The sequence below is a fragment of the Pan paniscus genome, chromosome 7 (assembly GCF_029289425.2).
Source record: "Pan paniscus chromosome 7, NHGRI_mPanPan1-v2.0_pri, whole genome shotgun sequence".
In the NCBI taxonomy this organism is placed as follows: domain Eukaryota; kingdom Metazoa; phylum Chordata; class Mammalia; order Primates; family Hominidae; genus Pan; species Pan paniscus.
This window is the reverse complement of record NC_073256.2, coordinates 135520725-135535771: the sequence shown is the minus strand read 5'-3', so window position 1 is coordinate 135535771 and position 15047 is coordinate 135520725. Positions and strand designations below refer to the sequence as shown.

The 15047-nt window shown below is 45.1% G+C and overlaps 1 protein-coding gene across 1 annotated transcript in view; it reads left to right on the top strand.

Annotated features, from left to right (window-relative positions):
* The first annotated feature begins 236 nt into the window (after positions 1 to 236).
* Positions 237 to 15047, top strand: part of EXT1 (exostosin glycosyltransferase 1) — a 314469-nt gene continuing 299658 nt past the window's right edge. The window contains exon 1 of the mRNA XM_003823327.5: positions 237 to 1989. Coding sequence (XP_003823375.1) covers positions 1028 to 1989 — 962 coding nt within the window. The 5' untranslated portion in view covers positions 237 to 1027. The remainder of the gene's footprint in view (positions 1990 to 15047) is intronic.

Below are 15047 nucleotides of genomic sequence, written 5' to 3'. Positions count from 1 at the left end.
CTCCACCTGCCCGGCAGCCCGCCGGCAGCTCGCAACCCGGGAGCCCCGGCTCCCTGCGCCCCCTACGCCCCCAACGCCGCGCCCGCGCCTCGGCCCGCGGCCGGGGGTTATGAATGGGCGCAGCGGAAGCACCGCCCCCCCCGGACGTGACGCTCGGCCAATGGCAGCGCGGGCTGCGTGGATGGATGAGGTCAGCGCTGTCGTGTCGGGAATGGAATGTGTAAGTGTAACATTCAGAACCGGGTAACATTCGGCGACCGAACGCGGCGATCGGCAGCGTTCGCGCGGGGGCCTGCGAAGCGCCGCTCGGGGCCGGCACTGCCCGCGGGGAGGACGCGCCGCCGCCGCCACCCAGCGCCGCCGCCGCCGCCGCCTCCAGCCGGGCCGCCGCGCGTCCCGGGGGCCGGCCCCGCGAGCGCAGGAGTAAACACCGCCGGAGTCTTGGAGCCGCTGCAGAAGGGAATAAAGAGAGATGCAGGGATTTGTGAGGTTACGGCGCCCCAGCTGCAAGATGCACTAGCCGGCTGAACCCGGGATCGGCTGACTTGTTGGAACCGGAGTGCTCTGCACGGAGAGTGGTGGATGAGTTGAAGTTGCCTTCCCGGGGCTCATTTTCCACGCTGCCGAGAGGAATCCGAGAGGCAAGGCAATCACTTCGTCTTGCCATTGATTGGGTATCGGGAGCTTTTTTTTTTTCTCCCCTCTCTCTTTCTTTTCCTCCGTCTTGTTGCATGCAAGAAAATTACAGTCCGCTGCTCGCCCGCCCTGGGTGCGAGATATTCAGCCCCGCTCTCTCCCGTGCATTGTGCAACCCAAAGATGAAAGACCGAAGGGGAGAAAGTTAAAGAAATCGCCCACATGCGCTGGATCAGTCCACGGCTTGGGGAAAGGCATCCAGAGAAGGTGGGAGCGGAGAGTTTGAAGTCTTTACAGGCGGGAAGATGGCGGACTGGAGCTGAAAGTGTTGATTGGGAAACTTGGGTGATTCTTGTGTTTATTTACAATCCTCTTGACCCAGGCAGGACACATGCAGGCCAAAAAACGCTATTTCATCCTGCTCTCAGCTGGCTCTTGTCTCGCCCTTTTGTTTTATTTCGGAGGCTTGCAGTTTAGGGCATCGAGGAGCCACAGCCGGAGAGAAGAGCACAGCGGTAGGAATGGCTTGCACCACCCCAGTCCGGATCATTTCTGGCCCCGCTTCCCGGACGCTCTGCGCCCCTTCGTTCCTTGGGATCAATTGGAAAACGAGGATTCCAGCGTGCACATTTCCCCCCGGCAGAAGCGAGATGCCAACTCGAGCATCTACAAAGGCAAGAAGTGCCGCATGGAGTCCTGCTTCGATTTCACCCTTTGCAAGAAAAACGGCTTCAAAGTCTACGTATACCCGCAGCAAAAAGGGGAGAAAATCGCCGAAAGTTACCAAAACATTCTAGCGGCCATCGAGGGCTCCAGGTTCTACACCTCGGACCCCAGCCAGGCGTGCCTCTTTGTCCTGAGTCTGGATACTTTAGACAGAGACCAGTTGTCACCTCAGTATGTGCACAATTTGAGATCCAAAGTGCAGAGTCTCCACTTGTGGAACAATGGTAGGAATCATTTAATTTTTAATTTATATTCCGGCACTTGGCCTGACTACACCGAGGACGTGGGGTTTGACATCGGCCAGGCGATGCTGGCCAAAGCCAGCATCAGTACTGAAAACTTCCGACCCAACTTTGATGTTTCTATTCCCCTCTTTTCTAAGGATCATCCCAGGACAGGAGGGGAGAGGGGGTTTTTGAAGTTCAACACCATCCCTCCTCTCAGGAAGTACATGCTGGTATTCAAGGGGAAGAGGTACCTGACAGGGATAGGATCAGACACCAGGAATGCCTTATATCACGTCCATAACGGGGAGGACGTTGTGCTCCTCACCACCTGCAAGCATGGCAAAGACTGGCAAAAGCACAAGGATTCTCGCTGTGACAGAGACAACACCGAGTATGAGAAGTAAGTGTCTGGGCTGGCGTGTCTTTGGGAGTCAGCCTTGGGCTCTGCCGGCCTTGGTCCAGGTGTGAAGTTGGGGGATGGGGTGAGGGCGGATGAGCCCTCAGTCCTCCTTCCCCTTTGAGCCTGGAACTGAGCAAATCCGGTTCGGGTGTGCAGCTAGAGGCTGGGGACAGAGAGTTGGAGCTCCTCGGGCAAACTGAAAAGCCTGGAGCACCTTCTCGAGCCAAGTAGGTGACAGTATCTCCTTCTTGCTTAGGAAACCTGCAGGGCGGCGTGTCTCCTGTTAAGAGTCGGGGTTAGATCCAAGTTTAGTAACTGCATTTCAGGCATGGGTACTGGAGGGTGTTTCTGAGGATATCTAGAGACCCGGAGAGGCTGTGATCTACCCAAAGTCCAGAGACCTTCCACCAAGAGTGATGCTTTTGTTTGCTTTTCTCATGAGCAGGGGTACCTACTCTCCCAGGATTTTTCCCAACTTCACATTTTCTGTAAGCCTGTAATTCATGTTAGCCATGGAAATGTTTAAATTGTATCGAACTTTGTGTGGCCCTTTCCTCTCTCCCCCATGGCATTGACTTTTATGAAGGGAGACTGTAAACTTGTTGGGCCTGTGGCTTTGCATGCATGCATGCATGCATTCATTCATTCATTTATTAATTCATTCATTTCTGTACATGTCCTGTCTCTTTCCTAGGACAAACTTTTTTTTTTTTTTTTTAAATGTGGGCCTCAGTCTCACTGTCTAAACTCCAGTTGCTAATTTAGATTTCCCGTTCCCTTTTGTCTTTGTCTATTTGCATGTACATTGTAGACTGTTACTCTTTGAATGGGTGTGAGATGCCTCCTTACCCTCTGTAGTGAGGCAAGTTTTGTCCAGTTGCTAAGTAACTGATTTGGTTACTTTGTAGACCTTTTCACTCTTCCTTTTTCCTTCCCCGTGACAGTAACTGACACGGGATTTGGAGTCAAAGCTAAATTCCACAAATCTGCTTTATCCTGAGCTTGGTGGACCAGTTTCCTAGTAGGTGGGGTTGCCGCCCAGACTCTCACTTACATCTGGCTGTGAAAGAGTTAGTGAGTTCCTACAGTGCATTTCCACGTTACGCCAGTTAAAAACCAGAGCAGCCTTGTGCTACCCAGGGAAGGAAGGGGAACCTCTCAGCTGAGTACAAGAGGAACTGGCAGAGGTTGGCAGATTTTGCAATTGATTCATGAAATGCAGAATAGGGGAAATGTTTCACAAACCTGATTGGAACAGGAAGGGGTATGGTGGGAAACTGGCCTTGAAATGAAAGGTTTGATTGTCGTCTGTGCATTTTTTCAGACACTAGGGCCTCTATAGGAGTGATTGGAAGGGAAATTAAAGTCCTCCAAGACTTGATCATAGAGAGTGAAGGAGAAAGTATCAAGCACTCAGATTCAGCTTTCCAACCCCCAATACCTTTTGCTTTTCAGGCATAAGAAAAGCCAGAGACTAAGATCAATTATGAATCCATATTTTCCTCTCATCCAGGGGCAGTTATGTATGAATGTGCAGTTGCAATGGATTACAGTTTTCTCATAAAAGACATTTAAGCTATGGTTAGTAATGAACTGCTTTGTTTATACGACATTTACATTGACCTATTCCTGTGGGTGCTTGTAAGAAAAAAATGCTTATAGCCTTTCAGGAATTTCTTTGTCTGGTTTATGGTGGAGTAACTCGAGATGAAGTCTAACCTTTCAGTGTCTTCTAAAGCAGTCTCACAGAATTCTGTGGAAGGATTCTGTTCTTCATCCTTCTAAAAGGGCTAAAGCCGAGATTTCAGCTTAGGAAATTTGAATTATATATATTGGAAAATACCCTTAATCCAAGTGAATAATATCTTTCTTACCCTTTTATTCCCAAAATAAATATTACGTTTCTACATTTTCTGTGGAATGGAAGCATTTTCTAGAGATCAGCAATGAAGGGAGGGGTTGGTTTCTTTAAAACTTTAATTTTTACTAAATTTAACTAATTTTTGACCTCTTTGTGATCGGGCCAAGAAATATGACACCCACACTTTGGTTTATGTTTAAAGACCACAAGGGGTCAGGACCTCAGGATTGGGTCTGATCAGAAAAGTGGCATTTAGTAGAAAAGCAAGTTTGCTCTTTCTCCCAAGCGGGGATCTCTTTAGCAGGGACACTTCTGGATTTTCATTATGTTCCCCTTTGGCATACCTTCCAGCCCTAAACTTGCATGTAGCCCGGGATGGTGCTGCAAAAGGTTTACATTCACTCGCCTGGTACACCTGGAGTTTTGACTCATTCCTCTGAGTGGGTTAGCAGAATTATTTGTCTTTGAGAAATGGTGCTTACAAACTTTATTGCCATTTATTATTGGTTTTGGAACACATGAAGATGAAGCAAGAACTCTCAAATTTGGAGATACGCTAGCAGAGCAAGCAACGTGTGTCGTGCTCTGGCGTAAGAGCAACTACTGTGCTACTTATATTGATGCTTTCTGAAAGATGGCCTTAGATATGTGAGATGCAGAACTCCTCAAGTCAAGATATGCCAGTCTCTCTAGCGTTTTAGGTGGAGGCGATATTGAAGTTAGGTCTGTAGATGTGATCTGTGTAAGTTTGACTTCTCATACTGACTCATGGTGTGACTTTTGATTAGTCACCTTGAGCATTAGTTTGGGTTTTGCAGAGTGGGTTTCAGACTGCTTCAGGGGTGCTCTAAGCACTCATTTGGTAATGGCTTGTAAAAACACAATCAGTTTTCATCTAGCTTATTAGCAAGTGTCCATGGAAAAAAAAGCTTCAATTTAATTTGCTCCCTCAAGCAATCACCTGTAAGTTTCCTTTGGAGTAAACTTTATGGGGTCTGATGACTAGATTGAAAATTTATGGTATTATGGTCAAGTTAGAGTATATACGAATATAGAGTATATACAAATGTTTCAACTAAAAAAAGGTTGCTTTTGGTGAAATAGAATATTATGTGTCGATAAAGAATTTAGTGCTAAAAGAGCAATGACTTCTGTCTCACCAGTGCCTTTGTGAAAATTAGACGTTGATTACAAAGGTATAGAAAAGCTACAAGGAATGAAAGAAAATACTTTTCTCTTGTAATAGAGAGAAAATAAATTTCTTTTGTCATTTTTTGACCCAGACGTTCAGGATTATATTAAAATATCAATTTTTATGATAGCTGTAATTATTTTTTATCAGTTATATATTTTAACACATGTGGATAATGCCAGCTAAAACAAGTCATTGCAGTAATTAGATGAGTTGTAGTGATGTTTTTAGAGAAATTCTTTGTATTTTATGTTCTTTCAGCTACTTATGCATCCTTATAGAATTATTGTACTTTTGCATGAACTTCATAGTTCATATCCCTACAAAGGGCATTATTGTGAAACTTTAGATTCAGCTCTTTGAAATAGAAGAAAGAGAGGGAAAGGAGAGGTGGCTTCTATCTTTGACCCCCTCCAAGGAAAGCAAGGGTGAATATTTAAAGCTTTTCTGGGAACAGGCAAGATTGTGTGCAATTCTTTTTGGTATTTCCCTTTTTCTGTGTTTGCTAACACTGTACCTCACCATCCTGGTATCTTCAAGGGTCTTGGAGGTAAGTGATCATTCAGCTTCCAACATCCTGATTTTTACAGATGTAGAAACTGAGGGACAGAACGTTTCAGGGATTTGCTTAAGGCAAGAAAATTGTTTAGTGACAAGGGTAGCACCAGAATGCAGGCCCCCTGAATTTTGCCTTGATCTGCAGTCTTTCATTTCTATTCTCAGGCACCCTTGAAAATTCACCAGCCACAAGGAGATCCTTATTAATGGTGTTTGTTATGGGATTTCTCTTAGAATTCTTCAGTAATCTGATGAAAACTTGGAGGACAACCTTTGCAAAAATAAATGATAAGTAAATAAATAAAAGCATGTACACAATTTGTTATGTGGTTTCAGGGGCTGACACACACCTCCCGCTGAGGGCATCCTCAGACTTACAAACTCTTGCTCTGGGAGTTTACATTTTGCCTGTTTGTTTAGTTGGGTAGGTCTATGGAGCTGTTTAGTCTAAGTAGGAGTTTTTTGAACCTTTCAATTTGGCCCTAAGGGGTTTAGGGAATAGACTGTGCATTGACTGAACAATAAGTTGAATTACATGCACTTACAGCAAAAAGAAAATATGTGCAAGGCAAGTAAAAATGCTAAATACTTTTTTCTTTTTTTCCTCATTATCCCAAACTGTATTAACAGACACCTTGAGCAAGTTCATGATCCAGCAGTGAACCTTAGATGAATGTTTTCCTTCTCCAAAATGAAAGGTGGGAATTGAGATTCTCGGGTTTTAAATGTAAAATATTAGCACCTTTCTCCCCACGGTTGTACAATAGCACAAAAGCATTTCTAACATAAACCCAGTTAGCACAGTTAAAAAATAAGGTAGGGCCAGCCCTATGGAAAATTATGAAGTTGGCAAGTTTGTCTTCTGACACCGAGATTCTGATTCTCTCCTTCCTTTCTCGCCTCTTTCTAAACCTGCTTTCTGGAGAGCACCTGAGAACCTCAATCACAAGGAATCCCTAAGTAAATGTTGGGGTGTTATTTGCTACTTTCAGGGACATTTGTATTATTACTGAATTCAGCCTAGCAAATGAGGGTTTCCAGTGGAGTCTGTGATCTAAGCTAGGGGCCTGCAGGATTTTACTCTACAAATAATGGCTTGTTACTAAGGTTTGGGCGGGTCCTGCCCATTGGAGGCCACCTTTGGTCCCCCTGACTGTGACAGCAACTTTGGATGGCAAAAGGGGAGATGCTACACCTGCAGGTGGTGTTAGTTCTTTCTGTCAGAAGGCTTGAGGATCTGCCTTCTCAGAACACAGTGCTAGAAACTCCTGCCAATAATGACCTTTAATATGCCAATGTCACAGCAGAAGTTGTGCTTGGTAGGGCCTGGCTGCTTTGCTCACAACCACCTTGAAGGTGTCTTCTCAGGCTATGTTGCTGGTGTGTAAACGGAGGCAAACGATGGTAAGGTGACTTGCCTGAGGCTACGCAGCCTGTAAGTGGCTGAATTGAGGCTAAAACCCAGGTTTTATGGCCCAAGTTGTCTGTTCTTTTCTCGGAGAGAAGAACATTTATTGCTACCTCACTGCATTTGCTTTGCAGCACTGCATATTCAGAATGAACCAGGTGAGACAAAGTGGTCATTGGCTTCTGCAGGCTTCTGGACATGTTTCATGTTCAAACATGAACACAGAAGCTTATGTTTCCATGAGGTTAATAACTACAGGTTGAGCTTCCCTAATCCAAAGGTCCAAAATGCTCCAAAATCTGAAACGTTTGACCACTGACATGAGCATTTTGGACTTAGGATTTTTGAATTAGGGATGTCCAACTCTAAGTATACAATGCAGATATCTCAAAATCTAAAAAAATCCAAAATTTGAAACACTTTGGTCTCAAGCATTTTAGGCCAAGTCCTTCTCAGCCTAAATTGTGTATTTGAAACAAGGTATTTTCTGAACAAGGTGTTTGAGAAGTAGCTATTGCCATGTAATAATTACCTAGCGCTTCCTTCATACTCTGGAAGAAGAAAATAGTGCGGTTTTTTTCTCTCGAGGTCATAATGTGAATGTTGTATGCAGTGGCCATGTCATCAGAACAGGTGTGCCAGCCCCCTGCATGGAACATGTACACGCTTCAGGTTGTGCGGAATTAACTTTCTTTAGATAAGGGATAACTAGCATTCATTTCAGATAATAGATATTCAACCTATAATTGTTTTTATTTAAAAGCTCTTCCACCTTGACCAGGCTCCTGTAATAAACAGGATTCCCTCCAAACTAGAAGATTTGCTGAGTACCTGTTATTTGAATTTACTTTTATTAGTTCATAGAACCTTTCAACAACAGCGTGAGTTAGGTTATATCCCCATTTTACAGATTAGAATGTAGGCCCCTGAGACAGTAAAGTAACAAGCTCAGTGTCACATCTAGTGAGAAAATGGCAGGGTTCCTACCTGGGTACTTGGATTCCAAAGTCCATTCTCTTCTACAAAATGTTACCACCTTAAAGAATCAAACAGAGTTTCTACCTGTTACATATTAACTTTTAATACATGAAGCGTGAGTCAGGTGTTTGTATATGGATCTTTTTTCCATTGCTTTACTTTATGAACATGTTTCCCGAGGAAAAAGTTTGGCTCAGAGATGTCATAAAGATGGCCCCTAAACCTGACATTTAAGCACTGAACTCCTTCAACTCTTCTGTTCAAGGGGCATTGGAATTGTTTCTATGTAGATTCTGCTTGTAATTCTCTCCTAGGGTTCTTCTAAGAAAAGTGAGGAAGCTGATTAGCATTCTGTCTGTGTGACCTTTCCCCTACTGATAGCATCCTGCAGGGTGTCCCTCTGTGATTTTAAGTGAAAGTGAACCCTGGAGATGTCGCTGCAGGTGGATGGGGATCAGAGTGACTGCTGCCCCAGGTAGACATTGTGATCCAATAGAATAGAAATGAAAGGCCTATGGGAATATTCTGTTTCTGGAACATACCACACCCAATGCCTCCAGGACCTAAGGCTCTTTAAAAGAAAAACAGTGCTTAAAAAATTATAAACGTTATACACAGGCTGAGCACAGTGGCTCATGCCTGTAATCCCAGCACTTTTGGAAGGCTAAGGCGGGAGGATTGCTTGAGCCCAGGAGTTCTAGATCATACTAGCCTGGGTAACACAGTGAGATGTTATCTTTACTAAAGATAAAAAAATTAGCTGGGCATGGTGGTGCACACCTGTAGTCCCAGCTACTTGGGAGACTGAGGTGGGAGGATTGCTTGAGTCTGGGACATTGAGGCTGCAGTGACTGATGATGGCACCACTGCACTCCACCCTGGACAATAGAGCAAGACCTTATCTTTCTTTTTTTTGAGACAGAGTTTCCCTCTTGTTGCCCAGGCTGGAGTGCAATAGCACGATCTCGGCTTACCGCAACCTTCTCCTCCCGGATTCAAGCGATTCTCCTGCCTCAGCCTCCCGAGTAGATGGGATTACAGGCATGTGCCACCACACCTGGCTAATTTTGTATTTTTAGTAGAGATGGGGTTTCTCCATGTGGTCAGGCTGGTCTTGAACTCCCGACCTTCAGTGATCCGCGCACCTCGGCCTCCCAAAGTGCTGAGATTATAGGCATGAGCCACCAAGCCCGGCCGACCTTGTCTTTCAAAGAAAGAAAGAAAGAAAGAAAAAAAAAAGGATGCATAGCCTCTGTGGAAGATTGGGAAAATACAGAAGATTGGAATACATAATTAAATTTCTTTCCTAATTCTATTATAAGTGTTAGCCACTATTGGTAAACTTTGATGTAGTCAGTCTATTCTAGCACATATATATACCTATATGTTTATGTGGCTCTGTCTCTGCATATCCAAGTACCCTGGATAGATAGGTTAATTATTATTTAATTAATGGTGAGTAAATAATGAATTCAACACATTTTTCTTAAGTGTCTTGTTTGTGCCAGACACTTATGTATTGGAGCTGGGGCTACTTTGGCAAACAAAACAAACTCCTGCCCATTCACCTTACCATTCTAGTCTGTCAGTTTTGTAAAGTTGAAGTCAGACTTTAAATGTATTTTTGGATGTTATTTTTTTTCCTAACATTATCCAAGGGCATTTTTCTGTTCTAGTAAATTGTTTGGAAAATAGGATTTTTAAGGTGTGATTTTTTTTTTTCTAACCCATGGCTGGACCAGAGTTTGTTTAACCATTTACATTTTCTTACATATATTTTATTTGTTTATTATTATTTTGAGACAGAGTCTTGCTCTGTCACCCAGGCTGGAGTGCAGTAGTGCGATCTCGGCTCACTGCAACCTTCGCTTCCTGGGTTCAAGGGATTCTCCTGCTTCAGCCTCCCGAGTAGATGGGATTACAGGCACCCACCACCACGCCCGGCTAATTTTTGTATTTTTAGTAGAGATGGGGTTTTGCTGTATTGGCCAGGCTGGTCTTGAATTCCTGATCTGAGGTGATCTACCCACCTTGGCCTCCCAAAGTACTGGGATTACAGGCGTGAGCTACAGCACCCAGCCTTCTTACATATTTAACTTGTTTTTTTTTTTCCTCATTAGAAATAGTCTGTAAGGGGTTTCACCTTGTTGAGTGTTTTCTTCTTGACTAGGATCTCTCTCTCAAAACACAATATAGAACTTCCTGTCCTGTCCTCCCTAACTCCCCACTCCAATCCCATTCTGGGCTATAGCTGTTTTTAAGGTGAACACCCATTTAGTGAAGTAGCCATCATTAAATGACTGCCTAGATAAACATTTGTAGGTGTTAATTGGTCCTGCCAGGGGGCCTTTGAAGCTCCACTGCTCTGTTCTCTTTGAAGTTTTGTTTTTCTCCAGCCAAAATCCTCCCTGGTCTCTTACTGAGCAGACATCCCTAGACTTCTCTCCAAGCACTGTGCATATAACCTTGCCTGGGATTTCAGAATCTGCAGGCCTTACCTAGGTAGATGTTACTCTTCTAGCTAATTGTATGCAGTTTATCAAGGATTTGTTTCTGTTTTCTCTTTGGTTGTTGACTCCATGGACCATAGGAGGTAAATTTGGACAGGTCGCTTTGACCTCTGGGCATCTAAGTAAGGCCTGGGATTTTAAGTGTAAAGGAGGCACTATTCTCAGTGATTTAAAAACGGACAGAAAAGGAGAAATTTGTGAGGATACACAGCCTCTTTTTGTGTACCCTTTTGTCTTCTGTGAAGCCCTTTAGAAGGGAGAGCCTGTGGCCCTGCACCATAACAGTAGCTGATCCCCCAAAGTTCCTGGACTAGGTTTTTAACTTCTCAGCCTCAGTTTCCACATCTGGAAATGGGGATCATAATACTGGTCTCATAGGGTCGTTAAGAAGGTCAAATGAGGTGGAGTATGTGAGACTGTACCTTGTAAACGTTAATGTGTTCTACAGGGTGGTGGTATTATTAAACTCATCTTCCTGCTATTTTCTAATCAACAACAGAGGTTCATTTAGTTTCGAAACTTAGCTCTTCCCAACTAAGCCACAGCAATAACTTATCTCTACTTTGATACTTAAGTCCTCAGGAAATTGTGGTAGGTGCCCTGGAAGTCCAGCCATTGTTTCTATAAAGACCTACAGGGGTCTTCAAGCTGGGGCTTGCACGTGTGTAGGGTACGGGTGGAAGCAGTTGAGGGGGATCCCTGGGGCAGTCAGACACTTCCTTGACTCCATGGCCTTCAGGTTCCCAGGTTGACTGCTCTATTAATGCAGGTGATCTCTTTTCCAGTTGACTTTTTTTTTTTCTTTTTGAGATGGAGTCTCACTCCGTCGCCAGGCTGGAGTGCAGTGGCGCGATCTCAGCTCACTGCAACCTCTGCCTCCTGGGTTCAAGCGATTCTGCTGCCTCAGCCTCCCGAGTAGCTGGGACTACAGGTGCATGCCACCACGCCCAGCTAATTTTTGTATTTTGAATAGACAGGGTTTCACCGTGTTAGCCAGGATGGTCTCGATCTCCTGACCTCGTGATCCACCTGCCTCGGCCTCCCAAAGTGCTGGGATTACAGGTGTGAGCCTCCTCACCCCGCCTCCAGTTGACTTTTAAGTCCTCACCAGTTGAGGGTAACATTTGGAGGGACACCGTGTGTGAGTGGAGCTCAGCTACTGGGAAGCCTCCCTCGGCCGGTTCAGCAGGCCCTTATGTTGCAAAGAACCGAAAATCATTTGGGCTACCTTAAGTTTTGGGATTTATTGTGAGGGGATATGGGACAGAAACTGAACTGAAACTGCTCTCGTAAGTTCTCAGGACCCACCACAATACCTGGGCCAGGCTCCTTTGTTCCTGCTCTATGCCTTCATGTCTTGCTTGGCTAGCATCTCTGGCCCTGTGTGTGTCTTCCAACCACTGGCCAGTCTTTCCTGAATTCTCTCGTCCAGGGCCTGGAGGAGACCAGTCGGATTGACTTTTCCAGTAAGCATTGCTTGCTGGGGAGAGCCATTCATATTAGGCCACGTCTTGGGTATGGTGGTGACCTGGTCAGTGAAACGACTGCCCTGTCATGTTGCCACTCTTGATTTACTTGGTGGTCATCCTCTTGCAAAAACAGCCCAAAGTTGCTTCCTGGAACAGAGGACTGTGGTTAGGGGAAGTTGGCTGTGGCAGGCGCTGTTGAAGCCATATCCTGTTGGCATGCACATATTTGACCCCAGTTGATGATGAGGATAACAGCAACAGCAACTCATATCTGAGGGCATCCTATGTGAGGATAACAGCAACAGCAACTCATATCTAAGTACATCCTATGTGCAGGGTAATGAGAAGTATCTTCTTTAATCTTTATGTCCACCTGGCAGGAAGATACCCATTTTATCTCCATTTTACAGATGAAGAAACTGAAGCAGACAGTCTTTAAAAGTGGTTTGCCTAAGAGCATATGCGTAGCAGATGAACTGAGGCCCTCTGACTTTTGAACCTGTGTCCTTAACCACAGCACCGTACTGCTTTTGAACAGCTGGAACTGATGTCATAAAGACCATACACTCACAAACAATAGTATGACTGATTTATAGAGTATCACTTGGGTTTCTAACCTAGAATTTATTTAATCTTACGTTAGACAATTCTAACCTGTTAGGTAATCTGGTTTCTCAGCCTGCAGTAGATTAGAAGCAGTACATTTAAAAATGAAAGAGGGATTCTTGCAGATAGTACTGGGAAGAAAGGACAGCTGGTAACCCAAATATAAGGAAGTGGGCCAGGAAATTATAAAATGTAATGCCCAGAAGAAGTAAAGAACCATGGCAATTGAAGAACAGCTGGCCCAATGCCCAAGAATGTGTTCTACACGCTCCTCAGGAATGAATGTGCTTCCAAGTCCAACACCTACTGCCCTGCCTGTCACCAAGCACAGCTTCTGTGGATATTTGATGAACTATAACATGGTACAGTATTGGCTCTGAAACATCATTTGTGTTCACTGTCCTTTGTTTAAGAATGTAGAAAAAGAAGTAATGTGTTTTATAACTTCTTTGAAAACCGTATGATTAATAAAATATACTGATGGTCTTAAGAGTAAGATCTCCATTTGAAAACTTGTCTACCAACTTTAGCAATTTCCGCCAAGGCTCCAGAGAGACAGGGTCTCCTTTGGGTTAGCATTTGATTTCTACTATTTGTTGCTAACTCTGATTTCTGAGTTTTCAAGATGCATATCAGTTTAAACCTAGGTGAAATGGTAAGTTTTCTGATCCTGTGGTGTAGGCCTGTAGTGCTAGCTATTCTTTTTTTTTTTTTTGAGACAGAGTCTTGCTCTGTTGTCCAGGCTGGGGTGCAGTGATGTGAACTTGGCTCACTGCAAGCTCCGCCTCCCGGGTTCACGCCATTCTCCTGCCTCAGCCTCCCAAGTAGCTGGAACTACAGGCACCCGCCACCACGCCCGGCTAATTTTTTTTGTATTTTTTAGTAGAGATGGGGTTTCACCATGTTAGCCAGGACGTTCTCGATCTCCTGACCTCGTGATCTGTCCGCCTCGGCTTCCCAAAGTGCTGGGATTACAGGCATGAGCCACTGCGCCGCGGCCACTGTGTTAGCTATTCTTGATGGACTAGTATCTAGAATGACTTGGGCTGTGGGCTCAGGTAAAGAGAGTAGCTAGCCTAGGGCTAGGGCTGGCCCTGCCTGCCTAAGGCGTGGCATATGGATGTTAGGGTTTGGAGAAGGGAGGGGCCCAGGAGGGAACAAGGGACATCTCGTCTCTTGTCCTATGGTTGTCCTGGCAGGTATGTTGGGCATTTCACACTCCTAGCGGGGGCCTAGCTTGGACGTGTAGCAGGCACACTTCCTGCACACATTTCAGTGTCCTGAAGGATTGGTAGAAATCATCCACAGTGCCACTGATAGAAAATATGATCACCACCCTGCTTGAATGGGCCTTGGGGGTGTCTCATAGTTAACTCACATGTTACTAAGGCAGGCAAGCTCTGCCTGCCTTCTCATCCCCAGCCCCAGGGCAGAGCCACACTCCTCCTCCTTCTCCCCGCTTTCCCCACACACCTCCTTTCCACTTTCTGGAAAGCCAGCACCCAGCTGCATCTGACTTCTTCCAGAGTCACTTCCTTGATGCCTCAGACAAGGCCAAATTCTCCTGGTATGTGCTCATATAGAACATTTAACACCCAGCTGTGGTTTTCCATTCAGTTAGCTGTTTGTTTTTCTCTCTCCAGTAGACTGCACAGAACCTGAGGGGAGGATTCATGTTGGTTTTTCATTAATTTACTCAACAGATACTTATTGAGCGCCTACGGTGTGCAGGCACTGGGGATTCAACAGTGAATAAGAAGGTGCACGTACCTGCCTTCTAGATGCTCATAGCCTAGTGGCTGGAGGCTGAGGCTCATGGCATACACATTTTGTCATATATTAGAAGGTGCTGGATGCTGTGAAGTAAAGCAACGTATGGAAGTGGGTTAAGGCAGTGGGTCTCAACCTTAACTGTACAGTAGACTCTCCTGGGGAGCTTCTGAAAAAGCCAGGCCCCAGTCCAGGCCAATTAGGGATGAAGTTCCAGGTTTTTATTTATTTTTATTCATTTATTTTTATTTTTTGAGAAGGAGTCTTGCTCTGTTGCCCAGGCTGGAGCGCAGTGGCGCGATCTGGGCTCACTGCAACCCCCACCTCCCAGGTTCAAGCAATTCTCCTGCCTCAGCCTCCTGAGTAGCTGGAATTACAGGTATGTACCACCATGCCCGGCTAATTTTTTGTATTTTTAGTAAAGATGAGGTTTTGACATGTTGGCCAGGCTGATCTTGAACTCCTGACCTCAAGTGATCTGCCCGCTTTGGCCTCCCAGAATGCTGGGATTACAGGCATGAGCCGCTGCGCCCAGCCGGCCGAAGTTCCAGGTTTTTAAAAAGCTCACCAGGTCGTTTGGATGCAAAGTAGGAGTGGGGATGAGGAAGAATTTTGCAGCTTTAAATATGGAGGGAAAGAAAGGCCTCCTTGGGAAAATGACATTGAGCTCTCATACCATTATACCTTCAGAGCCTCAGCACCATGC